The following is a 12,672-nucleotide window of genomic DNA, read 5'->3' as shown; positions in this document are numbered from 1 at the left end:
TTTCCTTGCCCTAGCTGTTTCTTTGTAAGTACATTGAAAGCAATGCAAAAACAAATGTGGGTCTTGTAATAATTAAGTTTGGAGAAGGCGTCACAAACACGCATAAGCTAAGATCCTTTGTTTTCAGCAGGTATTGTCCCAGGAGATGGTTGTATATTTTGACCAAAGTTCCCAATAAATACTATGGTCTAAATTCTGCTCTCCGATATGCACACACTTCTTAAAAAGCACTTGACAATGACATGTCTCTTTATGCAATTTGACATTTAGTCAGATGTTTCCAAAATAAAAGCAACATGAAAAACAGCCACTGTGACAGAGCTGTTTCAGCTGTCAACCATGATTAGCAGATACTCTGGCCCTTATTTATGAACCGTGCGTATGACCTAAAACAGACATGGGATGGGCGTACACCGATTCCTACGCAAAGCAAGGCATTTCTTAAATTGAGCGTAGGCAGCAAAAAAAATCCCACGTCTGGTCTGAACTTTGTACGCAATTTTTCAAGTCAGCGTGAACTTGCGGTGCAGCGTATAATTAGTTAAACAGGAGAAGGAGAAGTCATCAGTTGATCACTTATTGGCAATGGCCGATCTGGCTCTTTTAGAAGACCTCTATGAGCCGAATAACGCTCTATTGGATTGATTAAGGGAAGATCAGCGATCAACTACACATGCCAGTAAAAGCCTGCAACATTGTTATAGCCTGTGGAGTTCTGTACAACATCGCACAGGAAAACAGGGTGCCATAAATGCAGTGATGGAGCCAGATGACCCGATGCCCAAAGAGCAGTACAGCCCCAACTAGGGGCTATACAAACATACAAATTATTCCTCACTTTTAAAAGGTATAGTGTTATGTTTGGCAATGATATTCAATACGGGAAACATGACGATGCACAACATTTTTATTTATTCTTCAGGTTTTCGTTTGTCTTTTAAAATGTCGTTAATGGCCACAAGTGAACGATTTCTTTCTGCCATTGACCAACATATTTTGACCCTGTCAAGAGACAGGGTCGGGGTGGTGGTCCAGCACAGGGAGGCGGAGGACAAGTGCTCTCCCTCACAGCTTACAGTTGCATGGCTCTGACTCATGAAAAAAATACAAGTAAAATAATAGACACTGCATAACCAAAAAACTGCTAAAAACTACTAATTTTTTCGATTTTTCTTATTGCCACTCTTCATTCTAACCCCAACCGGCCCGTCAGACACCGCCTACCAAGAGCCTGGGTCTGACCGAGGTTTCTGCCTAAAAGGGAGTTTTTCCTCGCCACTGTCGCACTGTTGCTTGCTCTGGAGGAGACTACTAGAACTGTTGGGTCCTTGTAAATTCTGGAGTGTGGTCTATCTGTATAGTGTCTTGAGATAACTCTTGTTATGAATTGATACTATAAATAAAATTGAATTGAATTGAATTGAATTGCATAACCTCTGCTACTGTGTGATTATTTAAATATAGATACACCTACATGCAGGCCTAATAGACTGCAATATAAGCCTGTAAATCACTATTAGTAGTATAGCATATATGTCAAGGATGTACTGTATAAATTAAATAAACTTCAGCTGGAGTCTGATTTACTACAGCAACACTGTTGACCGCATCAGGGACTTCTCCACCTCTGAAAAGTACCGCTTAGCCAGATTCTGTCTCGCCATGTTGTAAACAATAGGGGCGAGGCCTCAAAACCGAGAATATGTTGGGGCGTGATATTTAAATTACAATCATTTCCAGCCACTTAATTTATCAATGTACGACAATTTTTATGCTCTGATTGGTGTTATATAAACATTTCATGAATCACAAGTGAAGCCTGTTGGAAGATGATTTCCATGATTTCCATGGTTTCTACGTTAGGTTAATAAATGAGGGCCACTGTGTTTTTAATGTGTAATATGTCATTGTTTTATCACAGGTAACAAAGTTCATCATGGACTCCAAAGCAACGAGTCACTTGGTATTTCACAGAGGTCAGTTGGTAGACTGCTGGTCTTTTTCAAAAGTGTTAATCATTGTCATGGTATTGATTCAGTCACAGTGGCTCCGCTTTACATCACCCCAGTATGAACTCCCAGTTTGATTGAAGGCCGGTTGTAAGAGCAGGTCCTTCCCCATTGTGTAACTGCATGAGCAACCTTGCGAACATACATGTCCACCTGTGACACATTCATTGCTGACCCAGCACACAGTAATATAACAGACTCATTGGACGTCAGTCAGAGCCACAAAAGTGAAAGTAACAGGTTTTTTTTCAGCCATGTTAGGTGTCACGCACGGCCAGAGACAGATGGTCTATGAGGAAAAATAGCTGGGACAAGTGATTGGCTCCCAATTTCCCAGTGGCAGTTCGAAACAGCTCAGTTATTCGAGTAGTGCATTAGCAATTAAAATAGTGTGGGTTTATTTTCAGCTCACTATCCACACTTGAAATGTGTGCATGAATCGTCCTGCGCTGTCACTCGGATTGACAAGTAAGCAGGATATCTGCCAAAGCCGTAAGCTGGGGCCTTATTTTCATCGTAGCTGCTATGGTGGATATCATGAGGCTTCTAAAGCTGACAGATTTGCTGCTTTGACTCTTTGTCCGTTGCCTCCACTCTAATAGCTCTCACCATTGCTGATTTGCCCCGAGGGTTGAGGACACAATTCCCTTTCCTTTGATTTGCTAAAGAAAGGCCATGAATTCTAGGGAGACTGCATTTAACCTTTGGGAGATGGATAAGAAAGCTGCTCTATCGATTTGTTTTGCTCAGAAAATAAGGGGTGTGACACTCCTCTGGTTAGTTAGAAGGGATGCTGCTGGAAAAGCTAGACAAGTTTGTTTTTGAAACATGTTCTAATTACTTTTGGTAATTGCTACTTAAAGTCTTTTTGACAATTGTTGCACAGTAGAATTTTTCACTTGATGTAAAAGCACGTGGGATTAAAATGAACTTGGCAGATTTTTTCCAGTTGTCTGGCTCTTTTTGCATCTTTTTCAAATTTCAGAAGTGTATAGATTCTCTATGGACGGCAACCAAATGAAAGTACTGAAGCAGTTTGGGTGTTTGATGCCAGATAACTCAGAAATGACAGATTCTTTTGCTGATGTAAAACATTAAAAGACTGCCATCACAAGTCTCTAATGTGTTTCCTCAAATTTGGGACTCAGTCGCCTTTATCCTAATCCTCTCTTAAATAGTGCACCAGCTAGCCACCATGCTAACATCCGCCAAACTCTGAAGGTCGCATGCCTTTGATCTCTCAGTCTAGTCCAGCGGTTTATTATCTTTTAACTTTGTTTTCAACTCCAGTTAAGGTCTGAGCTTGTGGAAGAGTGGGAGCTGTCAGTGATACTCTGTGCAGATATAATGCTATTTAAATGCTAATGTGTTAAGAGGAGCAAAACGACCTTTACTCACACTCTGCACGCGGGCGGAGCAGCAGCACCAAACAGAAGCCTTAATAAATGAGCCTCTGAGTCTGTTTCCCTTCCCTTCACTTTCTCTTGTCAGATATAAGTTGTGTACATCACCGTCGAGCCCAGAGGGCTTTGACAACATTATGGAGCTGAATGGTGGTTCAGGTGTTAAATCATGATTGGATGATTGCAGAATGTACCAAGTGTTAAGTTAAATGTTATTGTTTTTTTGTTTTTTTGATTGAAATATGTGCTTATCACAAGAGGACTTATTGTCTCTGCAGTGAAATGTTTCCGATGTTATTATTTGTATATCTGCATAATCATTATTACCATGACCCCATTAACATTTAAAAGCATGATAGCCAGACATTTAAAGATAATGCTGTCTTATTGCTGTATATTGTGCTGAAATGTCTTTGCCAACCTTTTCACTAAATTCACCCTTCATCCTTGCAATCCATCTTAGCAGTTGGCAACCTTGCCAGGAAGCCAATACTTTGATGACAGGTGCTGGTATCTGTGTAAAAATAACATGCCCTGTCCATGTCCACGGATGTCACAGACACTTGTCTCCCTTTTTGCAGAGCACTTGCCAGAAGGATGCACACTCACTGAGAGAGCTGCTTTCCCTCATGCCGCCTTATATTAAATAACCTTCCAAATGTTCTGTAGGACTTACTTCTTGAATCGTGCAAATTTTCTCTTGCCTTTAGTGAAACTTAAATTCTGTATCAGCAAAGGAAGAGGTGTGAAAAAGATGAAAGAGATACAGAGGGCGGATGAGTCTGTCATCTGTCGTATAATCCCGGGAAATGCCATAACTCTGCTGGTAGATAATTTATTCAGAGCAGCTCCCTGAGATTCCTCAAGGAATAGTCAGCCGTTAGAGAAAAGGACTTGGAGTAAGACAATGACATAACTTCAGAATGAAATGCAGCATCACATCAATCAATAATGCAACGCCATCCTTCTGCTGCAATTACTAGCTTTGCAGTAAGTGAACTGAACTGACTCAAGCTAAGCAAGTTCACCTGATGTAGCCTGTTGAACTGTACTCCGGTCTCCGTAGAAATGTTTTTTAATTTTCAGCTCTGTGATGTACAGCCTCACAACAACAGTCCATCCTCAGGGAAATGTCCTAACCGTTTTTTTCCTCATGTATGTTTAAAGTAGCCTGAATTCATTTTACATCAGGATGCCCAGTTAGACCTCCTCGAGTAAACAACGAGAATTTGTTTTCATCTCGACAGATGGAGGATGACGGCAACAGAAGAGCAAGGCTGCACCTCAGGGGTTGAGATCTTAGACCTCATTAAAAATAAGTTTGAATGGAATTAATTTAATCCAATTTAAAAGATGAAAAGAAACATCCACCCATATTCACATTTCACTAAAAGCACAATCATTCTCATAATCTTGGACAGGTTTTTGGATTTGTGTTTAGGAAAAGAACAACATGGACATGAAATGGCACGCGCGGGAGATAGCCGCAGACTCTGGGGGACGCGCAACAACAACGGGACGGTTGTGTTTAGAAAAGAACAACGGGGAAATGTAACGCCACACGCAGACAGACAATCTCCGGGCTCCGGGGTGAAAGTCCTGTGAACGTCCCTGCGCGGATTTTTGGCTTTTCATACTACTCGCTATCATAGTTGTGCTGTTATCATGAAAATGCTTCCCATTGAAATACATTAGATTTAAATTTGTGCTCACCACCACGAAAATAAACGTGTCTGTGTACACAAATCAATAGATTAAAAAGCGGGACCATTTCACAAACTGCCGTGAAACTGGGTTGCAACTGCTAGGGTCCTCAGAGCCCTGCTGCCCATGGTATTCATGTCAATATATCATAATTAAGTTCATGATAAACAATTATTTAAGAATGTATTGAATTGTCAGTACAGCGAGGTACTTAAAAGTTCTACTATTTGGCCTAAAACTCCCATCCTACTATCTTTCCTACAGTGGTAGCTCATAAAAACTGTCCTTCATTTTACAGGGTTATAGCAAAAGGGAAAGTGTATGGGTTTATGAGGCATATGATTGGCAGGCAAGTGAGCTTAGATGGTTATTCTTTGTTTCTTTGTGTATTTCCTATATCACGAGACAGTATTCAGATGAGTTGGAAAAATGACCTGGGCTACTTTTTCAAAGGGATTTTTTTTTTATAGAATAAAGATTAGATTCTACAAGCTTCATTTTTGTCAAATAGCATAACTTAATTAGCTCATTAGCTAGTTTAAAGAGGCAAGCAAACATAGCTCAGCGTTGGCGAATTGTCACCAAACAGTCAGCCAGCAAAAACGTGAACACAAAGGAAGGGGCCAACAGTTTCAACAACTTGTTCTCATTCCCAGGTCGTCAAATTCTGACGCCAAACAAAGAACAAAAACTCAGATTACAACACACATAGAGGGAGTGTGACTTCTCAGGACGCCATTATTCCCCTCTCTTTACATAGCAAATATTAATTTACTGCAAAATAATATTCAGATTTTTGAAAACAGACCATTGAAACCTCATGAACTGAAAACCAGTGTAAAGGTCTTTAGATCATTTTCAGGATCTATTATATTTATGTTTGCAGATGATCAAAATTCATATTAAGAGGGTCCTTCGTGACATTTAGCATGCTTTTAACATCCTGAGGTGATTCAGAGGAGGACATTGTAATTACAGTGAAAGCATATGGTGACAAGGCATAAAGAAAAAGTAAACCTATCATCTATTAGTTTAAACTTTTGAATTGAGTGTTGGGATGTCTGCCCTTGCTGACCAACCTCTTTTAATCTAGGACTTTATGGCCAACAGAGAGAAAAGGAGGGAGGGTGCGTTTGATGATCATCTCCCAAGGACTCCTAACAGGCTGTGTGCCTCACAGCACTCTCCTCCGGGCTTTGACGGATGACAACAGCAGCACGGAGTGATAGGCTATTATTTCACTTTGCATTGGATAAATGGCAGTGCTGGGTTCTACCTGTCGCCTGCCTTTCTCTTTATTTTGTTCTCTCTTTTTTCCCTGTCCCTCTAGCAGTATATATATAAAATAGGACGGATTTTGTCTTTGCAATCTGATGATTTCCCTTTCACATTTCACATCTGCTACTTTTTAAGTTTTTTTGTGTCCTTGAAGTGGATGTGAGGAGTGAAATAATGGTGAATAATGACCAACCTGTCCGAGGACTTGTCATTTGGTACTAGGCTCTTCCCCCATCATTAAATGTGATATGCATTTCTTTTTTGGGGAATATGCTTTTTTCACCAAAGGCGTGATCCAATATTCTCTCTCTTTCTTTCAGACCAGCAGTATTCATGGTCACCCTCGCAGTACTTCGATGAGGACAGCTACTCCCCTCCACCCAGGAACATGAAGGGTCTCTCTGGCGGCCGCCCTGCTCAGCTCCAGCTCACCTCTCCCATCTCAGCACACACCTGTGGCCTGGCTGAATGTGACCATGTACTGGACCATCACCTCCACCATGGCAACTCACGACCCCCCTCCTACCTCCTCAGCCCCACAGAAAGCTGCCCCCTTGAGAGTCACCATCGCTGCTCCCCAAGGAGCTCCATCCACTCTGAGTGCATGGTGATACCGGTGTCCATGTCGGCCACCGACCACTCCATCTCTAGTAGCACTTTCCCTCGCATGCACTACGGCAGTGCTTCGAGGGAAAGCGGTGGCAACACTTCGGGCGGCAGGGACTCCCGAGAAGACGGTGGCTCATCCTCGCACGGTGGCAGCGGCAAAATGAATCGAATCCCAGCAAACCTTCTGGACCAATTTGAGAAGCAGATGCCGCTGCATCGGGATGGCTTCCACACGCTGCAATATCAACGCACCTCCACCACAACCACGACCACAGAGCAGCGCAATGAAAGCCCTGGGCGAATACGCCACTTAGTCCACTCAGTACAGAAGCTTTTCACAAAGTCACACTCTCTAGAAGGTTCCTCCAAGATGAACGGTACCAAAAGCGACTCCCACCGAGATAGCGCACATCACCACCATCACCACCACCAAGGCCACCACAAACACAGCAAACGCAGCAAGAGCAAAGAACGTAAATCTGATGGCAGCAGCAAGCAACGCTCGGGAGGTTGGTGGAGTTCGGATGATAACCTGGATAGTGACAGCACATACAGAACGCCCAGCGTCATGTCACGGCATCCTGTGGACCATATCAGCCACTGCTACCCTGACTCAATGCATGGCCACCTGGCTGGGGACCTGTCGCTAAAGACCTCCAAGAGTAATAATGATGTAAAGTGCTCAGCCTGCGAGAGCATAAGCATGGCACCAGAGGGAAAGTTCATGAAGAGGAGCTCCTGGTCAACGCTAACGGTCAGCCAAGCCAAGGAGGCTTACAGGAAGTCCTCACTTAACCTGGAGAAGCCCATGACACCAACTGACCTGAAACCCAACGTCAGGCCCTGCCACTATCTACAGGTGAATATGGTTTATATTGCAATGTGTCAGTAGTGCACATTATGCTACTTGAATTGAAATATTCACAGATTTAGTTTGTTAGAATGCATGTATTTGTGGATGGCTTGATGATGGGTATTTGGACGGTTTTGGTGAAAGGAAAGGACAGTGATTTGACAGTGACAAGCGATTGAAAAGAAGATGAACAATTAATTTCATCTTTCAGTCACTACAGGGATTGAGCGTCCATTCACCATAATGTAAAAGTCATAAGAACCCAAGGCACTGCAGCACAGAGGGTCTCACAAGATGAGCCTGTATTGTACAACACAAAGCACTCTCTTTTTCTACAGGCATCGGAGGTGAATAGACAAGAGAGAAAAGTTGATTCTCAATTGATCTAAAAGACAGTGTTTTGTTTGTGGCTGCCCTGGATATCACAATGTGAACCTGTCCTATGGCTCAGCATGTGGCTGGCAGCAGAAGGTACTAGCACAGCAGGATAAATCAATTAGCTCTATAAATGATATGTGCTGGAGGGGAAGAGTCAGCAATGTGAGAATAAAAGACTAGATCAATGTTGATTTTAACCATGTTGTTGCTTCGATTCTGCATTGGTTTCAGCTCTGAGACAAGGTTAGCATTTAGCTCAGGCCCATGATCGGCTTTGCGGGAGACAAATAGCACCGCGGGGATCATTTAAGTGTGAGTCAGCACTTTACACAGAAGTGTCTCACAGGTTTAATATGCATGTTGGAGGGTATATGAAAGACAAAAATGAAAAGAAAGCATCCTATTAAATTCCAAAATTGCAAAAGCAGGATAAAATAGATTAACGCTGCTCAACATACAACAATGGGATATCTGATAGCATCATGTAAGTACCGCCACTTCAGCACATTGAGAGAGAAGACTAGGATACTCAGAGCTCAATGCATAGAGTGTGTTGTATTGATTAGAGACTGTTGTAAACCAAAAGCCAATACATTACTCAAATCTGCCAATGGAGCCAAAGATATTACTCAATCTATGCTTACGTCAACAGAAAATGTTTTAGAGGACTAATTTTGACTAGCGGTAATTTTTTTAAACATAACTGATGATCATTTGGAACTGGACAGGCAGTGCACTCATCCACTCAAATTTCTTACAATCCCACTAAGTGCAATAATCTCTCAATGAGAGAGTTGCAGTGTTTAGTGCCCCCCACCCCTTCCTTACTTCCACTTGGTCATTCAGCTGAGGTAGTGTCCGAGTCGCAGCACTATAAACACTTCTAAAAATATCCTCTTCTGCTCCTTCCTGCCGCAGGGCTATATTTAGCCCAGCGTTATCAATCCAATCCGTGCAGGGTGACACATCTTCCCTCCTCGGTGAATCAATGCCCTCTCAGGGAGCTGGGCGATGCTTAGAAGGAGAGAGGGAGAGAAAGTTGAAGATACATACAGCTGAGGTCTGTGCCTCAGTGGATGCAAGGAGATACTCCAGGAAGCAGAGGGGAATAAACGGCAAAAGAGCTGTTTATGTTCCCCATGGCTACTGTTGTTGCTCATCAGCAGGAGCAGTCAGGCAGAGAGATAGAGCCAATAGTCAGGAATGATACAAAACACACTGAGGGGTCACATTGAGAAGTTGTCACTTCCTGCTGTTGCTGAATTGGGATTACCCACAACTGTCTGCAATTTAACAACATAAACTTTATTCTGTCCATTGTCCATGTGTGAGTGTGTGTGTGTGAGAGAGAGAGAGAGACAGAGAGAGAGAGAGTGTGTGTGTGTGTGTGTGTGTGTGTGGGGGGGGGGGGGGGGGGGGGGGGGGGGGGGGGGTATTTATCGCACACCAGATGGTTTGATGACGTGCTAGTCACCTTGTTTGCGTCCTTGGTTGATGACAGTGGGAATGAAAAACTTCCAAGTGTTGTGTTGGTATGAGTGGGCAAACCGAAAGATATGCAGTACTTGTCTCTGTATCTGTATGTTAATACAGTATGTGTGCATGCAGCAGGTGTGTATGAGGGTTCATGGGAGTGTGTGTGAGTGAGGTAGTATATGTGTATATATGAGAGATCTAACTGGACATTGGAGGTGACAGAGATAGATCGATATTGGTTGCTCTTTCTCTGAAATGACAAATGTTGCGGGATCAGACCTGGCATAGCCATCACTCTTTGTCACTGGCTAAGTCATTTCACAAATTAGCCCCAATAAGCGCGCACACACACACACACGCACACACACACACACAGACATGTTAATGGCTTTGACTGTGAGCTTGATACAAATGAAACGAGGTGATTGTTGCAAAACATTTGCTTCTGTTGAAGGTGACAGACTCACCTAATTTAGCATTTTTTACACATAGGTGTGTGGGCAGCCCGGTCACTCTTGCTTTCTCTACAGCAACAGCTGTAATCCATGCTTCCTCAAATTTACTTGCATCCAGCCCGTAACTTCACAGTACAATAACTTTGTTTTACTGACAACTCTCAGCCCTGATTAAGTCAGCTGTTCCAGCAAACTACTCTGTTCTCTCCCTGCATACAGTACTGTAGTACAAAGGCAGGATTAGTCTTTGATAGTTTTGCTGATAGGGCATTGCAGAGGGACTTAATAAGCCAATTAATTGCCATGTTGGCTTGCCAAAGGTGGAGCTTGAGAGGCAGAAAGACTGCTGATTAAATTAAAAAAGGGAAGTGCAAAGCAGCAGAAACAAACCTGGCACTGTGACTGAAAGCTACAGTAACACAACCTACACACACAGGGGTTGCCTAACTTTTTATTAAGGGGTTCCCAGATAGCTATCTGGTCATGAATCACTAATTAGTTCAAATTTGTCCCAGGAACAACGAGATCAGACAGCAGTTTGTTGCTAAATATTACTCATCTCTATTTCCTGTGGTGACAAAGTGGCTCTGTGGTTACCACCGTGTCAGCAAGCATCTGCTCATATTTGTATTTTATTACCTCAAACCTTAAGTTTCCTTCAATTCTACAAGGAGGTTGTCAGGCTATAACAATTTGACTGTCCGTTGTCCAGCCCATTTTCCCATTTTCTTTTGTGTGCTACTGCTCTCCCAGGCCAAATCAATAATAATGGCCAACTATGATAGTGTCCTGATTTTGAGTTGAAAACGGTATGTGCTGCTTTAATAGCATTTTCTTGTCAAGAATTCTTCACTGTATTAGAGTCTGTAAACACAACTCCAGAACATATGGTCTGTCTTTGGAGAATGTAGAGGTGTGAATAGAGATCCCTGATCAGAAAAATACTTAATACGCACATTTATTTCATGAGACAGATGCGTTGGAGAGGGATGAGTATGGCAAAAATTGCAAAAGAAATCCTCCATACTGTCTAACTTGCTTTAAACTCTAAACGTTTTGGCACTAGACCTTCATCAGGCAAATGGTATGAGACACACAGAAGCCATGTGGCTGTAGGTATGCACCAATCAAATTGTCCGCATGCAATGAGGCATGAATATATAACATCAGTTTAATAGTTGAAAAAAACACCACTCTTTACAGTAACAATAATTAAACACCTCCCAAAAAAACTTGCATTATGTAGTTACATTGGCATAAATAGATAAATATAAAAGTTCATAATAAACACAACAGCAAAGCCTTACAAAAACTAAAATGGGCAAACACTTCATCACCGTATATGTTAAATATATTAAATAACAATAATCCAATTGACCTCTATCCTGCAGACCACTATAGGTAATTGCAGTCAAAAAGCCCATAATTAGTACTTAGCCGGTTATTTGTGGATGAACCTAGCGTAGAATATAGAAAAAATAAACACCATAAATACCATTAGAACCCTCCGCAATATTAACTGCAAAACCATGCAGCAAACATGCATATATGTGTGTATGTGTGTGTGTGTGTGTGTGTGTGTGTGTGTGTGTGTGTGTGTGTGTGTGTGTGTGTGTGTGTGTGTCTGTAAAGTTTGAATATATGGAATGAAACTGAAATATATTGATTATTCTGAAAATACAAATGAAAGTGAATATATTGAGTGAGAGTCTGAATATATGGAATGAAACTTGAACTTAAAGAAACTTGAATTTATTGAATATATGGAATGAAAATATGGAATGAAACTCGTTAAATGAAATCTGACATCAAGGTTCTGGCTCCATCCTTGGTTTTTGATAAGATTAATCCATCAGAATGTTGCTGCAACAAGTGAGTTGCAAAGTAATCCATTGGTTAACTGAACCATAATAATGAGGTGTTTAGGTAGTATTTGTAATGTGTGCATGGCTGAAACCATTGTGTTTTACATGTTGTATGATGCAGAAAACCGAGGCAGGCAAAGAGGGGATATGGACCGGTCTTGTCACAGCATGAGGGAAACACTCCTTTATCTGCCATCAAAATACTTCCAAAGAGAGAGAAGAAGAGTTGGTGGTGGGCGTGCAGTAGATGTTTAGACAGGGAGGGTAACAATCAGCTAGTAAGAGAAAGAAAATAGAAAGCAGAACCTGCTCCAACACCCACAGCGTATCCATGCAATCTTGTGGGAGGAAATGAGGGACTGGTGGTGGGATTACCAATGATTGAACTTCTCAGAGCTCTCTAACTGTACTTTACGCTATATCCCTCCAATCCTGCCTCTCTCTCTTTTTCTCTCTTTCTGTCTGTCTGTCTCTCTCACTCTGTTATGTAACTTAATGGCAGTGACTTATGTTTCTTAGTGGGAGAGGTGCTGTGTATAGATAGAGCCGCAGAGTTAATCAATGAAATGCACTGCTGCACTGCAGGAGCATTGGCTGAGCCGAGGCATTCCTAGCCAGCACAAACACACACACACACACACA

The 12,672-nt window shown here is 42.1% G+C and overlaps 1 protein-coding gene across 1 annotated transcript in view; it reads left to right on the top strand.

The window, feature by feature from the left end:
- Window positions 1–12,672, top strand: part of dlgap2a (discs, large (Drosophila) homolog-associated protein 2a) — a gene marked incomplete in the record, with an annotated part of 152,544 nt that overhangs the window by 98,068 nt on the left and 41,804 nt on the right. Inside the window, 1 exon segment of the mRNA XM_032501308.1 lies at window positions 6,715–7,862. Coding sequence (XP_032357199.1) covers window positions 6,715–7,862 — 1,148 coding nt within the window.

This window comes from Etheostoma spectabile, chromosome 20 (genome assembly GCF_008692095.1).
Source record: "Etheostoma spectabile isolate EspeVRDwgs_2016 chromosome 20, UIUC_Espe_1.0, whole genome shotgun sequence".
NCBI classification, from domain to species: domain Eukaryota; kingdom Metazoa; phylum Chordata; class Actinopteri; order Perciformes; family Percidae; genus Etheostoma; species Etheostoma spectabile.
Note: the sequence above shows the minus strand (reverse complement) of the source record. Positions and strands in the feature narration are given on the sequence as shown.